At 52.8% G+C, this 22,194-nt stretch overlaps 1 protein-coding gene across 3 annotated transcripts; it reads left to right on the top strand.

Moving 5' to 3' along the window:
• The first annotated feature begins 6,303 nt into the window (after positions 1–6,303).
• Positions 6,304–14,914, top strand: SLC30A3 (solute carrier family 30 member 3). 3 transcript variants are annotated; one of them, XM_042245913.1, is made up of 8 exons: positions 6,304–6,540; positions 10,445–10,626; positions 11,214–11,360; positions 11,457–11,610; positions 12,283–12,481; positions 12,710–12,815; positions 13,111–13,194; positions 14,103–14,914. In XM_042245913.1, exons 1-8 carry the CDS (start codon positions 6,446–6,448, stop codon positions 14,249–14,251), a joined length of 1,116 nt encoding a protein of 371 aa, XP_042101847.1. In that variant the 5' UTR covers positions 6,304–6,445; the 3' UTR covers positions 14,252–14,914. The 3 variants fall into 3 exon arrangements, with proteins under 3 accessions (XP_042101847.1, XP_027822416.1, XP_042101848.1); XM_027966615.2 differs by having other exon boundaries at positions 13,060–13,194; XM_042245914.2 differs by having other exon boundaries at positions 13,060–13,194; positions 14,071–14,247.
• The last annotated feature ends 7,280 nt before the right edge of the window (positions 14,915–22,194 follow it).

Here is a 22,194-nt window from a genome sequence, read left to right as displayed (position 1 = left end):
AACATTTCATGCAAAGATGGGCTCGATAAAAGAAATGGTATGGACCTAACAGAAGCAGAAGATATTAAGAAGAGGTGGCAAGGATACACAGAAGAACTGTACAAAAAAGATCTTCACGACCCGGATAATCACGATGGTGTGATCACTCATCTAGAGCCAGACATCCTGGAATGTGAAGTCAAGTGGGCCTTAGAAAGCATCACTATGAACAAAGCTAGTGGAGGCGCTGGAATTCCAGTTGAGCTGTTTCAAATCCTGAAAGATGATGCTGTAAAAGTGCTGCACTCAATATGCCAGCAAATTTGGAAAACTCAGCAGTGGCCACAGGACTGGAAAAGGTCAGTTTTCATTCCAATTCTAAAGAAAGGCAATGCCAAAGAATGCTCAAACTATCGCACAATTGCACTCATCTCACACGCTAGTAAAGTAATGCTCAAAATTCTCCAAGCCAGGCTTCAGCAATACGTGAACCGTGAACTTCCAGATGTTCAAGCTGGTTTTAGAAAAGGCAGAGGAACCAGAGATCAAATTGCCAACATCCGCTGGATCATGGAAAAAGCAAGAGAGTTCCAGAAAAACATCTATTTCTGCTTTATTGACTATGACAAAGCCTTTGACTGTGTGGATCACAATAAACTGTGTAAGATTATGAGAGAGTTGGGAATACCAGACCACCTAAACTGCCTCTTGAGAAATCTGTATGCAGGTCAGAAAGCAACAGTTAAAACTGGACATGGAACAACAAACTGGTTCCAAATAGGAAAAGGAGTACGTCAAGGCTGTATATTGTCACCCTGCTTATTTAACTTATATGCACGGTACATCATGAGAAACACTGGACTGGAAGAAACACAAGCTGGAATCAAGATTGCCAGGAGAAATATCAATAACCTCAGATATGCAGATGACACCACCCTTATGGCAGAAAGTGAAGAGGAACTAAAAAGCCTCTTGATGAAAGTGAAAGAGGAGAGTGAAAAAGTTGGCTTAAAGCTCAACATTCAGAAAATGAAGATCATGGCAACCGGTCCCATCACTTCATGGGAAATAGACAGGGAAACAGTGGAAACAGTGTTAGACTTTATTTTGGGGGGGCTCCAAAATCACTGCAGATGGTGACTGCAGCCATGAAATTAAAAGATGCTTACTCCTTGGAAGAAAAGTTATGACCAACCTAGATAGCATATTCAAAAGCAGAGACATTACTTTGCTGGCTAAGGTCCATCTAGTCAAGGCTATGGTTTTTCCAGTGGTCATATGTGGATGTGTGAGTTGGACTGTGAAGAAGGCTGAGCGCCGAAGAATTGATGCGTTTGAACTGTGGTGTTGGAGAAGACTCTTGAGAGTCCCCTGGACTGCAAGGAGATCCAACCAGTCCATTCTGAAGGAGATCAGTCCTGGGATTTCTTTGGAAGGAATGATGCTAAAGTGGAAACTCCAGTACTTTGGCCACCTCATGTGAAGAGTTGACTCATTGGAAAAGACTTTGATGTTGGGAGGGATTGGGGGCAGGAGGAGAAGAGGATGACAGAGGATGAGATGGCTGGATGGCGTCACTGACTCGATGGACGTGAATCTGAGTGAACTCCGGGAGTTGGTGATGGACAGGGAGGCCTGGCGTGCTGCGATTCATGGGGTCGCAAAGAGTTGGACTCGACTGAGCGACTGAACTGAACTGGAAGCCCTTCAGCTGATACTGAATGAGATGGAGAGTGAGGAAATAGGTCTAGTTGCCTAGCCTGGATTGAGGCTAGATGACAGGGCAACAAAAGCAGAAAAAGGAAGACAACTAGGAGGCTACTGCAATAATCAAGAAGTCAGACGATGGTGGTTTGGACAAGAATGGGAGCAGGATTTGCTGACAGGTTGGATGTGGAGTAAAAATAGAGAAGTCAAGGATGATTCTAAGTTTTCTGGTCTGTGCAAGTAGAAGGATGGAGTTCCCATGTTCTGCCCCGGGAGGACTGCTAGAAGGGAACGTTTGGGATGGGTTGATGATCAGGAGCTTGGTTTTAGATGAATCTTGAGATGCTTTTAGACATTAAAGAGGAGAAGTCAAATTGACCTGGGTATATGAGATCAGAGTTCAAGTGAGAGAGAGAGATCTGGGAATCATCAGGTAAGATGCCACTTATTTTTTTACATTTTTTTTTTCCCTCCCCAACCCCTACGTTTTTTCTTAATAGAAAGTTTCAAACACATATAAAAACAGAATAGTCCAATGATCCTCCAAGTACCCATCCCCCAGCTTCAACAATTGTTTCTTGCTGTTTCCAGGTAGTCTTTAGAACCTGTAGACTGGATGATATATCCATGGGACTGAGTGTAGAAAGGTAAGAGAAGGGGGTGACCAAGTCCTGGACTATTCCAGCATTGGGAAGATGAGGAGGAACCAGCAAAGAAGAATGAAAATAAGCAGTCAATGAAATAAGAGGAAAACTAGATTATGGCATCCTGGAAGCCAAGTGAAGAAATAAATAATCCCTGAATAACAATTTAAGTATGGTATGATAAGTGCTAAGGAAGAAAAAGAAGTGTGCAATGAGAATGTATAACCCACACTAGCCTGGTTTGGGGGAATCAGGGAAGGCTTCTTTGAGGAGGTAACATTTAAGCTGCAGCCTTCTTTCATCCTCTATATCTCCACCTAAATCCTGCTTCCTCCATCCTGCTTCCACTCTGACAATCAGCTCTTCCTTTCTGGGATGGCTTTACAGAGGATTGTGTATCAAACCCTGGGGACACAGTGGTGAGAAAGATAACATCTGTATTCAGGGAGCTCCTGCTCTAGTGAAGAGACAGACAAACAAATGATTTTGTTATCATGTGGTGTTTCCAGCACCTAAGCACGGTGGGACCTTGAGATCACCAGGGAAGAGCAGGTAACCCACCTGGGACAGGGGATGGGGGGATCAGGAAAGGCTTTCTGGGGGTAACACTTCTGTATGTACCCTTCAGTCTGACTTAGGCCTTTCACACATTAACCCTTGCCCACAGTCTTGGACTCCAAATCTTGCCCAAGATCTCTGGCTCAGCCTACATGCTGACCTCAGCACTGGGCCTTGCTCTCCTTTTCTCCCAATGTGAACTGGTCCAGCCTGAGGCCCCCTGAAGCCCCCTTTTGAGCTGCTCTGTCACTGTATGCTCTGGAAGCTGGCACTGACCTGTTCTTTTGAGAACCTCCAGGGCTCCCTGCCTCATCTCCTTTGGGACTAAGAATAGCCTAAGGACACACCTTAGGGAAAATTAGCATCTGAGGAAGAAGTAAGGGCATCCAGAGTGGGTAAATCAGTAACCCAAAACTGCAGAAGAGAAATCAAGTCAAAGCCAGGAGGCGAGAAAACACGTCCATCTTTTTCACCAGGAATCCCCAGGTGGGAGAGCAAGGTGCATGGCAGGAAATTAATGTTCAGTGAAGGTTGAATGAAGTGTTCCATACAGGGCACCAGCCCTAAGCTGTCCTAACTCCTGCACAATCTTCCCATCTCCTGTCCAGGTGCAGAATGTCTTCCTCAGACCTCGCATTCAAGAGGACACTTTGCAAAGATTTTCACAGGGCCACTTGATGGTTTCTTGAGAAACAGGTGCAAGCTGTCTGTTTCAATGCCAAGCTTTTCTTGCATAAATTTCCAAGCAAAAGAAACTGTTGGTATTCTCCCAACCCGTTGCACTCGGCTTCCCCAGGAAGCATGTTCTAAGGCCAGGGAGCTGAGGGGAAGGGCAGCCCAGTGATCCATCTGCTCCGACGCCCCTTTCCCTTCCAGCCTTCTCGCTCCCTGCCGGGTGGCGGGTGAGCACGTGCCAGCGTCTGCGCCCCCTCCCGGGCACCCGGGGCTGCTGTCCTTGAGCCATGCAGGGGCTGCCCAGGAAAGGAAATCCCAGAGGAAGCCATTGTTGCTATCACATTCCCCTGTTGTCGTCATTGGCTGAGGCGTGCCTAGCGGCCCCTGTCCCGCACAGACTCCGGTGGTGTCTGCCCCTTTTCCAGCTCGCCGGCGCTGGCCGCTTCGGGCGAGGCTACCGCATCCGAGCCCTGGGGGGAGAGGTGGCCCCCGCGTCTCCGCTCAAAGGCTCTCAGAGTTAGTTGGCCAAGTCCCAGGCCCGGTGCGGAGCTTCAAAAACAAACAAACAAACAAACAAAACACAAAAAACCCGACGGCGCCAGGCGAGACTTGCCAGGGGACCTGAGCGAGGACATGAGCTGCACCCTGATTATGACACGACGAACAAGGTGACCTTGGCAGGTGGCTTCCCCTCGCGCCGATTCAGTTTGCTTCCCCATAACCCACACAGGAAACTGAGGCCCCATGCTTCTCGGAGAGACTGAGGGAAGAAAGTCACGCCACCCTCGCTCCCTTGCAGCGCGTGGACTGTGGGCTGGGTCTCGCGCGGAGAGCTGGGGAGAGGCGAGCGCGTGGAGGAGAGGCTGGCGCGGGCCCCGCGCAGGGCGTGGGTGGAGGCGCGGCGCCCAGGGCGCGCGCAGACCCTTTAGTGCTTCCGTTCCTCACCGCTCCCCAGCGCGGTACCATCCCTCAGCGCTCGCCGCCCGCAAACCTTGGCACGAGCTGCGCTCTCCCCCGCCAGAACAGCCAGCCCGCCGCCCAGTTTGCCTAATCCGTTCAAGCCTCACCTCCTCCGCGAAGCTCTCTCGGCTTAACCCCATCACTTCCAACCACTCAGTCTGGCATGTACTCCAGTTTTTGTTGTTGTTGTTGTTGTTTTAGGAAGCGCACACGCAGTCTCATTGTCCGGAAAAACACTGTTGGGATTAGATGTCTATCACCAGAACCCTAAATTCATCCTGACAAGTGTTCACAAGTCCGGTGTATTCCGAAGGGTGCGTCTGATGGGTTTCTTGCCTGGGCTAACTAACCACTCCCACCCTCCACCTTCCGCATCCATGCTCACTCTACCCCCCCCCCCCACCCCCCAACCCCGGCTCCGACGAACCCTCCTCTTCACAGAATGTGACAGCTTGGAGTGCACAATCCATCACCATCCCCTTTTCATTCCACACTGGCGGCAGGTGTGAGGAGCAGGGAACACTGTGCATTTGAAGTTTTAACTCCCAGCTCAGCCACCGACTTCGCTGTAAGCCACTCCTTCCCCTGTGCTTTAGTTTAAATGAGGCAAAATGAGGTAATGCCTGGGAAGGTGCTATAGCTTTGAAAGTAAGGAATCCACCTGCTGGCAAGCTGAGCGCTGCCTCCATGAACTTGGGGCTTGTGACCACTGAGAGGTGGCGCGCTCTTCCCTCCGGCTACCCCAGCCTCTGGGCGACAGGACTGCGGCCAGTCTCTGTCCAGTCGCCAGTGGGGCGCCCTGACCTGGGAGGCAGAGAGGGTGGGGTTCCAGTCCCGGTCCTTTATTCATTGGTCGCATGACTTTGGACAACTCTTCCTCTGGGACTCAGTATATTCATCTGAAAAAAATAGGGATAATAACTGATTGAAGGAGAGTTGGAAACTTTTTGTCACCCCATGTCTCTGTATAAAAATAATCATGAGCTGTACAGTGTTTGGCAGCAGACTTTGCTCGCGAATTCCGACCTCACATGCTTCACAGAGGGGTTTCTGGCCAGAGTCCCTGGAGTTCTCCCTGATTTGTCATACTGCTCACCCCACGTCCTTTTTCTGGTTCTCTCCTCCACACCTGTTTCTGCCTCCGTGTGTGGGGAGCTGGGGCTATGAGGTGACGGGTGGTGGAGAGGGGTTGAGATGCCCTGGGGTGGCCCTGCACAAGTAGATGTTCCTTGGGCGAAGATTGGTTGGGAGGTCCCCAAACCTGAAAGTGAAAGTCCCTCAGTCGTATCTGACTCTTTGTGACCCCACGGACTGTAGCCTACCTGACTGCTCTGTCCATGGGATTCTCCAGGCAAGAATACTGGAGTGGGTAGCTGTTTCCTCCTCCAGGGGAATCTTCCTAACCAAGGGCTCGAACCCAGGTCTCCCGCATTACAGGCAGATTCTTTAGTATCTGAGCCATCAGGGAAGCCCCCCAAGCTTGAGGAGCTCCGCTTAGGGCTGGTGGGCGGAGCCATGGGCGGGACTAGTCAGCCTGGGGGCGGGGCTATGGAGATTAGCATTCTCTAGAACAGGTTAGGGGCTCAGAGAGCTCCCACCGCCCCACCTGGCTCTGGCACCGGGAAATAGAGCCATGTCTATGGGGACAGGGCCCCGGAGGCGGGTTTTAGGCGTGGTGGGGAGAGGCTGGGGAGCCTGGAGGCGGGGCTTGGGGAGCTCGCCCCACGCGGGGCGGGGCTCCGGCAGCCGCGGGAGCCGCAGTTCGGACTCCCAACGCCTCAGCCGCCGCAGTTGCCTTCACTCTGGTGGCCCCGCGTCCCTGCGGGGAGTCTGGGGGTCGGCCCGCCGCTCGGACTTGGCGCGGGGCCCGCCACGCCTCTCCCTCCCTCGGTGGGGCCTAGACGGTCGGGGGCCGCGGAGAAATGGAGCCGGTTTCCACTACGGGGGGCTCGGAGACCACTCGCCTGGTGGGCCCCCGAGACCGCGGCGGCGCTGGTGGCGGCCTGCGTTTGAAGAGGTAGGACGGATCTGGGTCGGCCCTCGGCCGAGGAGGGGCGCTACCCTTTTGCTTTCCGTCAATTTCGTTGTCTCTCTCGGCCGGCTGGCCTTCCCAGAGCACCGCGACCCCCTTGGCTTCGTGGCGGCCGGGCTCTGCCTCTCTGGCCGCGCAGACGCCCCCAGCTCGCACAGCCAGCCCCGGCCCCTGCAGGTGGACAGCCCGCTCTGGCTCCTCTCGGCCACCCTCCTCCCGGTCCCGAGAAACTGCTCCCAGGCCCGTCTCCCCAAGCCCCTCGACCTTCCCCGAGAGCGACTGCCCCTCCGTCGGGCCAGAGTCCGCTCCAGGAACCCCGATGTACCCATTGCTCCGGGAGCCCTGCCGTGGGAGCCCCTCGGAGTCCCTTCTGCAGGCCCCCGGCCCTACCCTCCGAGCGCCGGGGTTCGGGGAGCCGCCTCCAGCTGCGGACACCCGGGCCGAGGATGGGCCCGGGCTCCGCAGCGGGTCTTGTCGGCTCCTGGGGGGCGGGCGGCCGCGGGGAAGCGAGGGGGCGGTAAGGAAGGAGCAGGTGCGGTCTGGGCGGCGGGGGTATTCCCGGCTCCGCACAGACGGGGCCGGGGGCGGCGAGGTGTGAAATGAGGCGCGCCGAGCAGTCGGGACAGCGGGCCGGGGGCGGTCGGAGAACCGCCTCCGCGTCCCGCCGGCTCCGTCCGCCTTGTCCCTCCGAGCGGGCGCGCCGGGCCTTCCCTGGTCACCTCCGCCGGCCTTTTTGTCTGTTGGCCCACCGTCCGTTTATCTCGGGAATTTGAGACTCTCAGGCTTTTTTTCTTTCCTCGTCTCTCCTTTTCCCTCCCAACCCCTGTCCCTTTGTCTCTGCTGCGGTGCCTCTGTGTATTTCTCGCTCCTTCTCTGGGTGGAGGCCGTAAACCTGGATGGGTGGGCGAGTGGATGAACAGAAGGGAGGGAAGACCCCCCCTGAATCCCTCCCACCCAGGACCGCAGTTGTGGGGGCTCCAGCCTTGGCCCTAGCATGTCTTCGCATCCCTTTTGACTCTGCTTCAAGACAGTCTCTCCTCTCTACCTGTCCCCTCTACCCAACTCAATATTATTTGTTGTTTGTCCGGGGTTTCAGAGGGCCAGGGAGAGAGAATTGTCTTTCCTTCTCTCTAAACAGCAGGTAGCCCCACTACACCCACACACCAACAATGAGGCTTCTTTATTGCCCAGTTAATGCCAAACAAAAGGAAGCAGCCTGTTGATGGCTGACTACCTTGATGCCTGGCTGCACTGTGTCTTCCCCAGGCCAGGACCACTGCCCCAACACCGCTTACCCTCTGTTTGTTCTTCAGACCTGCATCTCTGACTCCCAGTTTCGCCTCATTCTCATATGACCATTAGTCACCAAATCCTGCAGTATTTTCTGAAAGAGGTTCTTCCCTACCTGCCTTCCCCTCCTCTAAAATTCTGCGCAGGGAGCCTCCAGCCTTGTCTGCTCTGGATCACTCCATCTCCTCTCCTCTCTTCCTCCTCTCCTCCTCCCAGACTAGTGCATCAGCAAGGTCATTCATCTCATGGCTCAGAAAAGATCAAATCAATCAGCGCATCTCCCTTTATGTTCCTTTGAGCCCATCACTTTCCTTCTCGGTTCTTCCCTTGGTTCCTCACACTTACACTCCAAGCTGCATATCTTGTCATTGTCATTCCACATGTCTGGAGCCCCTTTGTTTACCTCTGTGAGGTTCTCCTTATTCCCATTAGAGTTGGTCACTTCTTCCCCTGTGATCTGAAGTCCTTTGTTCATAACCCTTCCGGCCCCAGCTTCTCCTTGCATAGTAAGTCATTTGTGACACATGTCTCCTACCAGCCTGAGCTTCAGTACATGTACACTGCCTGGTATATCTTGTTGAAGAATGAGGACAGATTTCAAAGCCACCCTCATCTCCTGTCTCCCCTGGAAACACACCTGTATCATACCCATCTAGATTCTAAGTCTTAGAAGGGGATTCCAAGAAATTAATCTACCTGCCAGTTTTCCCTAGAAGCACTAAATGTGCCCTCTCCTCCCTCCCACCTAAATTCACCCATTGGCAGAGCTTTCCTCAACCAGAAGACCCCCAGGCACCCCTCCCCACTTTACTACTGGGATTGCCTTTCTATCATCTGGAGCCTTCATCTTCTCTCAAGGTTTTTCTTGTCACACCTCCATAGAATTCCCAGGACTGTATTTTTCTACTTAGGTCCTTTATGCTGTGGAAGGTTCTATCTCCCCCCACCACACCCACTCCTCCGACTTTAGGTTGGGTGGTATCAGGGACGAGAATTAGGCCAGAGTGGAGCTCAGAGTGGTCTGAGCTCAGCCTCTCGAATCCCCAGGTGATGCTAGAGGTGAGGGCCCCCCAGACCCATTCACTGGTCCAGGGAGGCTTATAGTCCTGTGCAGTTAAGGTGGCCTCTGCTGGGTGCTTATGGTCCCACTGGTCCCGCTAACACATGGCAGACTCCCAACCCAGCGCTCTTGCTGCTGCCACCCCAGCCACAGCAGTCTGCACTGTCTTCTCCCCATGACAACCCAGCTCTGGAATCTGGCCAGTAATTCTCCGTGCCAAGAGCTTCAGAGTTTTTGGGTCCCCACATTCTACTCCTCTCTTAAAAGGGCCACATTCAGCTGCATGTCTAGAGAGGGAAGTGGAAGGACCGGGAATGGAGGCACCTGGAGGTAGGTCCAGGAAGGAGGCCAGGTCTGAGCCCCACTCAGCACTTTCACACCACTTCCCCATCATACTGCCTTCGCTGGCACGTGCACCTCCTCTTTATCCAAAGCCTCTCTATCTGCCCAGGCCCTTCTCAGGGGCCTCCTTCAGGCCTTCCCTGGTGTCCTCATTAGAGTCAGTGTATCCCTCTATCTGAGCCCTGATAGCACTTTGTTTTCGCTGCTCTAAGGCAATAGTTTAGTTAGTTCAGTCGCTCAGTCATGTCTGACTCTTTGTGACCCCATAAATCGCAGCACGCCAGGCCTCCCTGTCCATCACCAACTCCTGGAGTTCACTCAGATTCACGTCCATCGAGTCAGTGATGCCATCCAGCCATCTCATCCTCTGTTGTCCCCTTCTCCTTCTGCTCCCAGTCCCTCCCAGCATCAAAGTCTTTTCCAGTGAGTCAACTCTTCGCATGAGGTGGCCAAAGTACTGGAGTTTCCACTTTAGCATCATTCCTTCCAAAGAAATCCCAGGGCTGATCTCCTTCAGAATGGACTGGTTGGATCTCCTTGCAGTCCAAGGGACTCTCAAGAGTCTTCTCCAACACCATAGTTCAAAAGCATCAATTCTTCGGCGCTCAGCCTTCTTCACAGTCCAACTCTCACATCCATACATGACTACTGGAAAACCATAGCCTTGACTAGATGGACCTTAGTCAAACAGCTACCTTCTAAAACATCTCACCGTACTTAGGTAGACATTTGTCTTGTTCACCAAAGCCTCCCAGAGATTAGAAAGGATACCCAGTTCATTTGTATTCCTTGTGATGCCTATCATAATGATTTGATTTGGTTGGAGTCGAATCTCAGCTAGACCACTAACCAGCTGTGTTGCCCCATAAGTCCCCTCCCTCTCTGAGCCTTATACGTCTAATTCCTTAGTAAGCGGTAGAGTAGCTCATCTCTCAGGTGCTTTCCTCTGTGCTGTGAGACTCTGCAGCTCTCTATATGAAAGGAAAAGGGAGGCTGCGATCTGAGTTGTCCGTTCAGCCCCCATTTCTCCTGTGGCCCTCTGTGTACAAGGCTCCTGGTTTTGAAGAGGACTCAGAAAAGGAGAGGGAGATGGGACATCTGGTGAAGCTAATCTAGGGGACCCAGGACCTGGGAGTGAGGAAGGAGCAGGCGAGCCCTTGAGCCAGGCCCCAGATTGAACTGTGTTGCCTGCCTCAGTCTCTTCACAGAGGCCCCTGAGCCCCTCCCTGAGGAGCCCAAACCCATGGAGATATCCTTCCACCACTGCCACCGGGAGCCCCTGCCTCAGCCGGGTCTCACCCCGGAGAGGATGCAGGCGCAGAGGCAGCTGTGCACCGCCTGTGCTGTGTGCTGCGTCTTCATGGCCGGGGAGGTGGTTGGTAAGTAAGAGAGCAGCTCCTCCAACTCCATCCTCAGGATGCCTAAGTTCCTGGGTAGACAGGCAGACAAGATGGGGTTGGCTGGGATGGGGGAGCTGGGTGTCCAGGATTCAGGAAGCAGGAGAGGGTGAGGGACAGGCAGTACCAGGGGGACTCAGGACTGGCTTATCAGTACAAACTGGTCCTTTAAAAGCCCTATTTCTTATTAAAACATGTTATTGTTGGGACTTCCCTGGTGGTCCAATGGCTAAGACTCCACGCTCCCAGTGCAGGGGGCCTGGGTTCAATCCCTGTCAGGGAACCAGAGCCCACATGTTGCAGCTAAAGATCCCGCATGCCACAACAAAGATGGAAGATCCTGCGTGCTGCCAGTAAGACCTGGTGCAGCTGAACGTCTTAAAAGAATCTGTTACTGTAGAAAAACTAGAAAACGCGAATGAGTGAAAAGATGTGTGATCCCATCACCAGAGAAAAACCACCATTCACATTTTGGTATATGTCCCTCCCGATCTCTTTTCCATGCCTCCACACGCACAGCATGATATTTGCTTAATGGAACCAGATGATACGTCACTTCACCCTTGCAGGTGGGTACTTGGCGCACAGCCTGGCCATTATGACTGACGCGGCCCACCTGTTGGCAGACGTGGGCAGCATGATGGGCAGCCTCTTCTCCCTCTGGCTCTCTACTCGTCCAGCCACCCGCACCATGACCTTTGGCTGGCACCGCTCAGGTAAGGTGCCTGCATGGCCTGAGAACCCTTCGACCTGGCCAGAAGGTACCTCTCAGGGACCTGGGCCACTCTCTGACAGCTTGTCTCCCCCCACAGAAACTCTGGGGGCTCTGGCCTCTGTGGTCTCCCTCTGGATGGTCACTGGCATCCTCCTGTACCTGGCCTTCATCCGCCTGCTGCACAGTGACTACCACATCGAGGGGGGTGCCATGCTGCTGACCGCCAGCATTGCGGTCTGTGCCAATCTGCTGTACGTTCTAGTATGGAGCAGGCACCATGTTGGAGGGGGGGTGAGGGGTCCTCCTGCAGGCTGGGAGAGCAGGCTATCTGCCCAGCAGACCATCTGCCCAGCAGACCCACAGCACATGCACACAATTCTCGCCTTGCTGTCCTGGGGATGTCTGAGAAGGGGCTGGGGTGGAGACCTAAAATTCAGGGTCAGGGTCAACAGACCTTGGTTAAAGGCCTGCTGGGTGCTGGCCCCTCTGCTGGGGACCATCATCAATGTTGTCCCATTTAAAGCATTCAGTTAATGAGAGATGGTCGAGTGGTTAGGATTCCAGCTCTCATGGATGAGAGCCTGGGATTTGATACCCGTTCGGGGTGTTGAGATTCTGCAAACTGCGCAGTGTGGCCAAAACAAATAACAAGAAGTGACAAGGGGCCTTGCCTGCCCAGGGCATGTAGCAATTTCGGTAGTAGGGCCAAGATCTGAATCTACATCTCTAGTACCAAGTATTCCTCCCCCCAGGCGGCTCTGTTTGTCTCTCTTGGACAGTATTGCTTTCTTCTGAGGACTGGGAAAATAGGGAGAAAACAGGTAGAGAAAGGGCTCCTGGGAGGTGAGAGGAGGGGACGTGGAAGTGGGTGAAGGAGGCTGGGAGCAGGCCACCTGGGCTGAGCTGCTCTGCTTCCCCTTCAGAATGGCTTTTGTGCTGCACCAGGCTGGGCCCCCCCACAGCCACGGGTCTAGGGGGCCAGAGTATGCACCGCTGGAGGAGGGGTCCGGGGAGCCCTTGCCCCTGGGGAACACCAGCGTCCGGGCGGCCTTTGTGCACGTGCTGGGAGACCTCCTGCAGAGCCTTGGGGTGCTGATTGCCTCCATCCTCATCTACTTCAAGGTACCATGTGTGTAAGCCTGCCCAGTCTTCCCCTCGCCTCTCTATATCCCAGCCCTGCCTTCCCTGGGTCCCCATCCCAACCCTACTCCACCTCCCTGCTCCATAGGATCCCTGGCCCAGGGTTATGGTCCCTTTCCCCTCTCAGGTCCTGTTTGTCCAGGGTGCCCCTAGATCTTCCCCTGAAAGGTTCCCAATTCCCAGGCTCTTAAGGGCTTTCTTTCTGTGCAGCCTCAGTACAAAGCAGCTGACCCCATCAGCACCTTCCTCTTCTCCATCTGTGCCCTTGGATCCACAGCTCCCACCCTGCGAGATGTTCTCCGTGTCCTCATGGAAGGTGAGTCTGATGATGCTGCTTTCCTACATCCCCTGCACCGGGCCCTCCCTGACCCCACTCCAGGACTAGGCACCCCTCTTTCCTCTGAAGAGTGTGTGGGGAGAAGGCTTATTGCTGGAAGGAGGATTCAGGGATGAGGTGAACTGTGGGGATCAGGGTGAGTGGTACAGGAGAGGGGAGGTGGGGTCCTGACCTCTGGGCAGGAGCAGCTTTGGCAGTAAGACGTGGTGGGTGCTACTTGCAGGGACCCCCCGAAGTGTGGGCTTTGAACCCGTGCGGGACACCTTGTTGTCAGTGCCAGGAGTCCGGGCAACCCATGAGCTGCACCTGTGGTCCCTGACGTTCACGCACTACGTTGCCTCTGCACACCTGGCCATCGGTGAGTCCACGCTAGCCCCAGCCAGTTGCTTCCCAGAAACGTTTCTCCTTTCCCCTCCCACCCTCCAAACACAGGAAGCTGGTCTGAATTATTGGGACTGTTCCCATCTCTCTGGCTTTCTCGACCTCTAGCTCTGTTTTTGTATCTCTCTCTCTTTCTCATGCATGTTGGAGCCCTAGACAGGGTGTTCCGGGGGAGATTTCACCCTCTTTAAAGTAGTACAGGGCATCAGTAATCCTTTAAAAGATCACTGGTACCCACAGGTCTAAGTGATGGGGCACAGCGAGGTAAATTGTGGCTTCTCATTCCACGTAACTTTTAAAAATGATGATTATGAAGACTGTATGGCAACTAGGAAAAATGTTTATGGTATAATGCTAAGAAAGAAAGCTGAATATAAAATTATAGCCACATTATGATTCAACTATTTAAAATATATAGGGTGACTCACAAGCTGACAAAGGATTTTTGAGTTTCTTCCAGATGCAAGAAGCAATCAGAGACTTGCAATTTGCATGCCAAAAATATTATACTCTGTAGGATACTTGATGGTAACTCTAGAGGGACAATGGGAACAGAATATTTGACATCTGGATCGTTGTGGAAAATCGGGTGGTGTGGCTGCTGAAATACACAGCTGTACACTGACATCCAAAGAGAAGAAGCGAATAGCAAAATAACAACAGTTTAGCGTGTTAGGCTAGTCAGTTAGGGATGAGTCTCCCCAACCTTTTCTTTGAACAGTTGTACACGGTTCGTACAACAGAGAGAGAAAATAAAGCTCCCATTCAATCCTGGCTTTCATGCCATGCAAAACCCCTGGGTTCCCCTTCACCCATCCTTATCTGGACCCTGGCCTGGCTCCCCACTCCCCAGGGAGCTCGCTGCTTCTTATCACTCCCCCGCAGACTCCACGGCTGACCCCGAAGCTGTCCTAGCTGAAGCTACATCCCGGCTGCACTCCCGGTTTGGATTCTCCAGCTGCACCCTGCAGGTCGAGCAATACCAACCTGAGATGGCCCAGTGCCTGCGCTGCCAGGAGCCCCCCCAAGCCTGAGCCCCGGCCCCAGCCTCACCCCACTGCCAGGCCCAGGCTCTGCCCTGGACTCTCCTGCCTCCCTGCTCACAGAGAAGGGACGGAACTGGGCCCGCACCCTTCCCCTCTCCCCCGCTTCCACCTGCCCCTTCCAGCCCCAGTGGGCAAGACCAAAGTGTGTGTGTCGGGGAGTGGGCCAGAGTCAGGCTGAGCAGGGAAATCAGTGTGGTGGTTGGGGGGTGGGTAGAAGTCCTGTGGTCCCCGCTCCCCATGGTCTGGGGAATCCCCAGTGTCCTTTCTGTGCAGTTCATTTGTCTGCGTGGCAGCCTGGCTGGCTGCGGGTATCTGCCTGTCTGTGTGCTGTCCGTGTGCCTATGCCTGGGGGAGGTCAGCAGGGGCCCCCTCCCCATGTGGCCCTTGCTCTGTCTATGCAGGAGCCCCAAAGCCCGCACTTTGTCCGTGTGTTCTAGCCCTGTGGTTCTGTGTCTGTGTGTGTTTCTTGGTGCTGTGGCCTGTGTGTCTCTGTGCCTTGCGTGGCTGTGCTGTGATCTTTATGAGTCTGCACCATCCGTGTGTCCGTGTGGGATTCTGTCTGTCCATCCTTCCGTTGGTGCTGTGCCCTCGGCTGTCCCAGAGAGAGGGAGACTCTGCCGAAGCTCCACCAATAAACTTGTGTCAACTGCACCTCTCAGCCCTGTGCCAGCTCCTCAGGAGGGGGACGTAGAATCGGCCATCTGGGAACTGAGGGAATCCCTCGGCCAGAGTGACCCTGCACGGCCCCCCTGCCCCCTTCCCAGCCCCTCCACCTTCAAAGATCTGTTGCAATGTCATGTAGGCCGAAACCCGCCAGTCTCTTTACTACCTTCCCCTTCTTGGCAGCATGGAATCTGGGTCCTTGACATAGGGGGACACCCACACATTCTGGGCTTGGTTGTAGGAGAAAGCCAGATGGCGAGGGGCCAGGAGACCCCAGAGAGTCATTCTGACAGGGGTGGCTGGTGGGCCGGAAGCTGTGGCCGTGTGGGGGAGTGATTGGACCACAGTGCTGACCTGGCTGTGTGCTCAAGCTGTGGGAAGTGCTGGGGAGCAGCCCCCAGTCCTGGCTGCCCCAACTCTGACTCCTAGCAACCAACTCAAGTCCATGTTTAAGCTGGGGGCCCCAAGGACCTCATTCATCATTACCCTCCCTTTGTCCTAAGAATCAATTATTTTGACAGATTTGACCTTAAAAGCCAGTCTCATTAAGGGATTGTTCATTTTCTCTTAAAAAAAAAAAAATCAAACTTTGTACTTTGATTTTGGATCTAGTGCAAGAATCTACTATCGTTCCCATCCTAGGCTGATATAAATTCCAACCTGCAGCAGAGACCTGGAGCAATTTCATTAGCCCATGCATATTTCTCCAAGGCTTCTCCCCCACAATGGAAATATCTTTTAAGTTATCTTGATTTTTCACAATCAGGAAAGCAATGCATGTTTGCTTTAAAAACCTCTCAAAAGAGGGACTTCCCTGACGGTCCAGTGGTTAGGACTCTGCACCGGTTCCATCCCTGGCTGGGGAACTAAGGCCCCACAATCCATGTGACCCAGTCCAAAATCAAAACCTATCACAGGAAAATGTATAAAGTGAATGCTTCCCCTAAAATCTTACTCCCAGAGAGAATGGAGTTTGGAGTCTGCTTACATTTTCTCATCTTCTACAAGAACATAAAAGGATCACTTTACAGTGAGAACATGTAACCTGCTTCTGTGATGCAGCTGTCCATCTGGGTGCATCTTTCCAAGTCAGAGATTTCCACAGAGATTTCATCACTCATTTTAAGGTGTGGCCTTTGGACCCATTGAAGATAGGCCTCCTCACTCTGCTCTCCAGCTGGGGGCCTGGGACCAGGCTGGGTGAATTGTTTGCTGCTGGTCGGCTGGCCTGAGCCGAGCATGGGAGGATGAGCTGGCAGTCCATCACACTCGGCACCAAGGCTGCCCCAGCTGCAGTCTATGCTTTGCTAGTTCCTGATACTTTCTCATTTTACGACTCATTGATTATAGGCCCCAAGCGACAGGATGGGGGTGGGGGAGAGGGAGGAAATGAAGAGCGGAGAAAACGAGGACTAGATTTTCACACTAGGAACAGCCTTAAACGGCAGCCCTGCCCTATATGTACCAGGCTGTGTCCGCTTGCAGGGGAGGGGACAGACCTCACACAGCAAGCAGTCCATCTCAGCCCCCAACCCATCCACTCCTGCAAAATGGAGGAAGAGAAAACGGAGGGTCAGAGAGGGAAAGGGACTTCTGCAAGGTCACCCAGCAAGTGACCGGGGCAGGTGCAGAGCTTGGGCTCTCACTCGCTCCCATCCAGGCCCTTGGAAGCTCTCACCTAGTTGAGTTTCTCAGCAAAACTCTTGCCCACTCCCTCCCAGCAACCTGCTGCCACTGGCTCACCCATCCTGGCACTCTGTGCTCAGACCCCTTAGTTCTGCCCTGGCCTTCTGCTCATACTCTGGTCACTGGTAACCCCGCTGCATTCCAGCTTTCCTAATTACTAAAAGAGGGGTGATGTGACGTTGTGTGTGTGAGTGTGCCTGGTATTAAGAGGGCGTGGAGGAAAAGGTTACCTTTTGTGTGGAATCCTGAGAATCAGGGGAGGGATTTCAGGGCAAAGGGTGACCTGGCACCCTGACAGCGGGGACAGGAGCCCCACATCTATTGAGCTTATACTTGGCGCCAGGCACTGCGAGGCAGAAAATGTGATCTGTGCTTTATAGATGAAGAAACTGAGGCTAACCCTGCCCATGCAGCTAGTCACTGTCAGAGTTGAGTCAAATTCAGTGCTGGCTGCACTAAGTCCCCAGCCCTTTTCCACACCGCCCTGCCTTTCCACCCCCCTCCTCCAGGCGTTGCTCTGTCAGGGACAGGGAAGGACAGAAGAATCAGGAGTGTTTGCCCATTCGCAGGGCACTCCCGAGGGAGTCCAGGAAATCCTTATCTGCAGGAGCTGCCTGTCCTCCCTATTATCTCCCCAACCCACCTCTCCACTCGCTTACCCAGCAGGCCTGTTCCTCTCGGTGTCCTTCCTTGATGATAAAAATGACTGGTGGAGGAAGAAGTGAGGAGAAAGGGCCGGGGAGGGGCGGGGACCAAGGGGAGGCTTGAGGAAGAGCAAAGCAGAGGAGGGCCCATCCGTCAGCCCAGCCCTGGCAGCTCTTTACATGGCTGGTTAATAATACCAGGGGAGGAGAGGGGAGAGGGCCCCTCTTGAGGCCCAGAGGGACTAGGAACAGGGAGAACCAGAGGAATAGGAGGTGGACTGGAGGGTCAGAGTGCAATTGTAGGAGAGTTTGAGAGAGGCCAAGGAACTAGAAGGAAAACCCAGAGTGGGAGGCAGTAGGACGAGGGGGATGTGGGGGGTGGGGTGGGATCAGGGCAGCTGGGCTGGCCCTGCCCTCCTCACAGAGCCACTCACCTGGGGGCAGCCGGACCAGCTGGCTGCAGGCGGGACCAAGCCTTCCTGTATGAGGGGCAAGGGCTGAGGACTCAGGGAGCAGGGGGGCAGCCTGTCTGTGGCCAAGAGCAAGCTCAGAGTGATAAAGCGGTATCCTCCTCCCTCCAGGGACTCTGCTGCCCCTTCCAGCACTTCCCTAAGATGTGGTCCCATCCTGGCTGCCTTGAGCCACGCTATCTGAAACAAAAGGGGGAGCAGCGTCCCCCTGTGGCCTGTGGTAGCAGCCCAGGCAGCTGGAAGATTCTGGAGGGACTGGCAGGATGTCAAGATATGCTGGGAAGACCCCTGCCCCTCTTCCTGGCAGATTCCCCCACCTCTGTGGGGAACTGCTTAGGGAGTTCCTTTTATGGTTTTTTAGGGGATTTGTTTTTTTTTTTTTTTGGCCGCACCATGCAGCTTGCTGGAGCTTAGTTCCCCAACCAGGAATGGAATCTGGTCCCAGTAGTGAAAACGCCAAGTCCTAACCCCTAGGCCAAACAGGGAATTCCCTAGAGAATTTCTTTTATACTTGCAAGACTTTTCCTCCCCAACTGTGAGAGCTCCCTGGGCCTCCCTGTCCCAGCTCTGAACCCCCAGACCATCCCCATGAGCACCTGATCAACACCTTCCAAAGGATGCTGGGCAGTTCCCAAGTGCCCGTGGAGCAGAGCCGGGGGCTACACTTGCAGCCCTGATCTCAAAGGCTCCCTCAAAGTGGGTCCTGTTGGCAGGACAGATGAGAGAGAGTTGGGTGGGGAGCATGGGGAGGACGAGGGGCCAAGGGTTGCCAGAGCCTGAGTCCCACGCCTGCAGCTGCACTCCCCACCCTCCCTCTGCTCCAGCCCTCCTCCCTCTGCCCTCTGGCTTTAGCATCCGCAGCCCCTTGTGTGGGTGGTGCTCACTCAGAGGACAAATCTCTTGTCTGGGCTGAACTTCTGCACCTGGCACCAACCTAGAGGCCATGGTGGCCACCCTGGGCCACCCTCACACCTCATCCGTGGGCTATTCCTGGCCTCTCCTCGTGAGCTAGAACTCCCAGTCCCTCTGTTAGCAAGCTTCTACTTGCTCACTGCACAACAGGCCAGTAAAATTGAGAAATGAATTGTTGGGTCAGGAAATAGCGACTGTATTCAGAAAGTCAGAAGACTGAGAAGATGGTGGACTGGTGTCCCAAAGAACCATCACACTGGAGTTAGAATTGTGGCTGTGTTTACTGTTTATGGCTGAGCCACATGGGGTGTGGGGTCTTAGGTCCTTGAAGGGATAGGACCCATGCCTATCCCTTGTGTTGACCGATAGACTGCCAGAGAAGTCCCTCAGGCTTCTGTCCTAAAAGGGGAGGACACGTGGTTGGTTGTTACAGACTTGTTGGTGCTGGAATCTTTTGTTCTTGGCAGCTGTTTAGGTAGGTCTGGTCACAATGTTCCTATAAACCTCCAACAAGACAAATATTATTCTCTGTTCTGCAACTTTTTATCTCTGTGTGAATGGAAAAGTGTTAAACCTTTAAAGATCAGAACCTTGAGACTATCCTGTATATTTTAGGCTATAGGCAACCTTCTTAATTTGTAGCAAAGGTAATGTGTGTGTTTTAGTCATTCAGTGGTGTCCGACTCTTTGTGAGTCCATGGACTGTAGCCCACCAGGCTTCTCCGTCCATGGAATTCTCCAGGCAAGAATATTGGAGTGGGTTGCCGTGCCCTTCTCCAGGGGATCTTCTGGACCCAGGGACTGAATCCAGGTCTCCTGCATTGCTGACAGATTCTTTACGGTTTGAGCTACCCAGGAAGCCCCCGAAGCAAAGGTAATAGTAAAAAAAATAAAATTAAAACAAGCAAACAACAACCCAAATCCTTCTGGAAGATTTTATGGTTAATTCCTAAGTTAATTCTCCTCACAATTGGAGAAAAGTGCAACAGCCTCTGCCATCCTAGCCTAGAGCTATGCTCCTGAGGAAGACTGCAGGCTTTGGGGGTGGATGGGTTTCCTTTCTTAAAGAAAAACAAAAAAAATCTTCCCGGACTAGAACACGGAAGCTCTGTGTAGGTGATCTCCAGGTGCACCCCTTTTGAGTTTTCTTCTCTCCTCTGGTACCGTGCTCATGGCACCTGGTCCCAGGGCTTACTGCCTGACTTTTTCTGATGCAAACAGTCAGAGCATCCATTTCCATTCTCTGATTCCCTTTGGCTCAACCAAGACAGGCTATAACTTTTAAAAGGACTGTTGCCAAAAAGCCTAGGGAGGGACAGAAGAGAATCAAACCCATGAAATAAAAGACAGCTAGAGCTTCCCAAAAGAAGCAGGTTTCAGACATTAACAACAGCAAACTTGCCTTTTTCCTGACCTTGGAGTCTGCCCAGAGATCACCTCCTGGCTCCCTTCCATCTCGCCCACCTGCTGAACCAGAACAGGGTGAGATCTGGACCTGGTTGCACAGGATTTCTGAGAGAGTGGCAAGGGGCTGAGGTTGCCTGGTAGATTGATAACAGCCCCTGAGGGAAGGCACTGCTTTCCTCGTGTTCGTCTCCCTAGCACCAAGCTCATGGCCTGGCACCTCATAGACTCTCAGCAACAACTGCTGGGAAGGAATGAACCAATCGATGGAAGGAGGGGGAAGGAATGGGCGTGGGGTCAATACAAAGCCAGTAAAGTGCCCTCTTAGTCCCCAGGCAGGCCCCCATCCCTGGCTCAGCAAGCCCGTGTGCCTTACAGGCTGACTCCGCAGGGCAAATTTGCAGCACATTTTTTTTGTTGTTCCATAGCTAAGTCGTGTCTGACTGTTTGCGACCCCATGGACGGTAGCACACCAGGCTTCCGGGTCCTTCACCATCTCCAGGAGTTTGCTCAAACTCATGTCCATTGAGTCAGTGATGCCAACCAACCATCTCATCCTCAATAGGGAAGAATTTGGGGAAATGATTTTGCAAGGAAAAAGGGGAATACATTAGGTTAGACCTGTTTTTCACAGAGGTTATGTATTTAAAGAGTTCATCCAAGAGTAAGTGTAAGTAAAAAAGAATGTTAATATTTGTAAAGTGCTAGAATAGTGTTTGGCACATAACTAGAGCTGTGTTAATTTCTTTTTTTTAAGGAATAGATCAAATCACTTAAGAATCTCAGGGGGAAAAGAGACTAGGAAACTTAATTTTTTAAAAGCTTTATATGGTTAATGCTAACCACCTGGAGCACATGAGGTTGCTTCTTAATGGACGTGAAACAGGCTCATTTCTTACTGATAGCCTCTTTTTACTTCCCAGTGTCATAAGAGCTCCTTTCTGGTTGGAGGAGGAAAGAAGTGTATTCAGCTTCGAGTTGTGTTATGATTAGGAGAGCCAAAGGGAGGGGCGGAACACCTCCACCACTTAGCGCTGAGTGGAATGTGTGTGCCGCTTGGCAGCAAACACTGCTTCTACTGAGGGTGAGCTGTACTGAGTCCTGTGGGAATCTGTGTGTTACAGAGTCCCCAGTACTTGGGAAAATAATCTCTGATTTCTTCGAATAGCCTGCGAAGGGTAACTGAAGTTCTCGAAAGGAGTAGAAGCATTCTAAAACGATACTCTCCTTTTCCAACCAAACGGGTCCTCCAGGTACCCCAGGGAGAACTCACCAGGGTCAGGACTTTGAAGAGCCTGGGAAGGGTTAACATTAGGAGGACTGGAGACAGCTCAGTGCCCCAGACAAGCAGATGGTGTTATAGCCAGTCCCATCCTTCTTCAAACAGTGCCCATGGCTGTAAACTCCTATTTCTGTGGTAATCTACCTGCAAACCTCTCAGTCTGGCTCATCAGACTCTCGACTCTTGACAGTACAGAGCAGAAAGTTTCTGCTATGTCCAGGTACATTCTCTCACCATGCTGCAGACACAGAACCGCCACTGCTACATTCAAGAAACTAAGATGCTTCACCCTCCTCCCATCCCCCTGCCAAAGCTTGCCCCTTCCTCAGGAACCAGCCTGAACTCCAGCTCTGTGGGCCTTTCTGACTCCAGGACACCTGGGCCGATCTCTTTTTGGAGAACCAGCTTGCCACACATGCCTTAGACTTGTTCTCTGGGAGCCTAGATTTGAATGACTTGTCTCTTCTATTGCCTTTGGATGCCCTGAAAGCCTGAAATAACTTTTCCTTTTTATTGGAAAAGTGGGTTTGAAGTCAAGTGGTCCTGATGTATGACTACAAGCGATGTGACTTTGGTCAAACCACCCTTTTTAAGCATGTCTGCATCTGTAAATGGTTGGAAGTTTAGCATAGGATTAAATGAGGAGGTGGAAAAATTCCTCCTTATGCTAAGTTTTCAAAAAATGAGTTGTCTCCTTTTCCCATCTCTGAAACTTGCTAACTGCTCTTTTCCCAAAGCAAGTTCTTCCTGAACATTAGAGCAGTTTGGACCATCATGTACCAATTCAATCTGTAGAAGTCACTGGATACCTCCCTATCTAAGAGGCCTCAGAGGTGAGGGTGATAACTACCTTGTTTGTCCTTATACTCC

The sequence above is a fragment of the Ovis aries genome, chromosome 3 (assembly GCF_016772045.2).
Source record: "Ovis aries strain OAR_USU_Benz2616 breed Rambouillet chromosome 3, ARS-UI_Ramb_v3.0, whole genome shotgun sequence".
Taxonomy (NCBI): domain Eukaryota; kingdom Metazoa; phylum Chordata; class Mammalia; order Artiodactyla; family Bovidae; genus Ovis; species Ovis aries.
The sequence above is the reverse complement of the archived record's forward strand: the minus strand, read 5'-3'. Positions and strand labels throughout refer to the sequence as shown.

Excerpts from the sequence above, each read along its gene's own strand:
- SLC30A3 (XM_027966615.2), top strand. The coding sequence starts at position 6,446 with ATGGAGCCGGTTTCCACTACGGGGGGCTCGGAGACCACTCGCCTGGTG. Across the intron at positions 11,611-12,282 it reads GCGGTCTGTGCCAATCTGCT|AATGGCTTTTGTGCTGCACC; the intron begins GTACGTTCTAGT and ends CTTCCCCTTCAG. Across the intron at positions 12,816-13,059 it reads TCTCCGTGTCCTCATGGAAG|GGACCCCCCGAAGTGTGGGC; the intron begins GTGAGTCTGATG and ends TGCTACTTGCAG.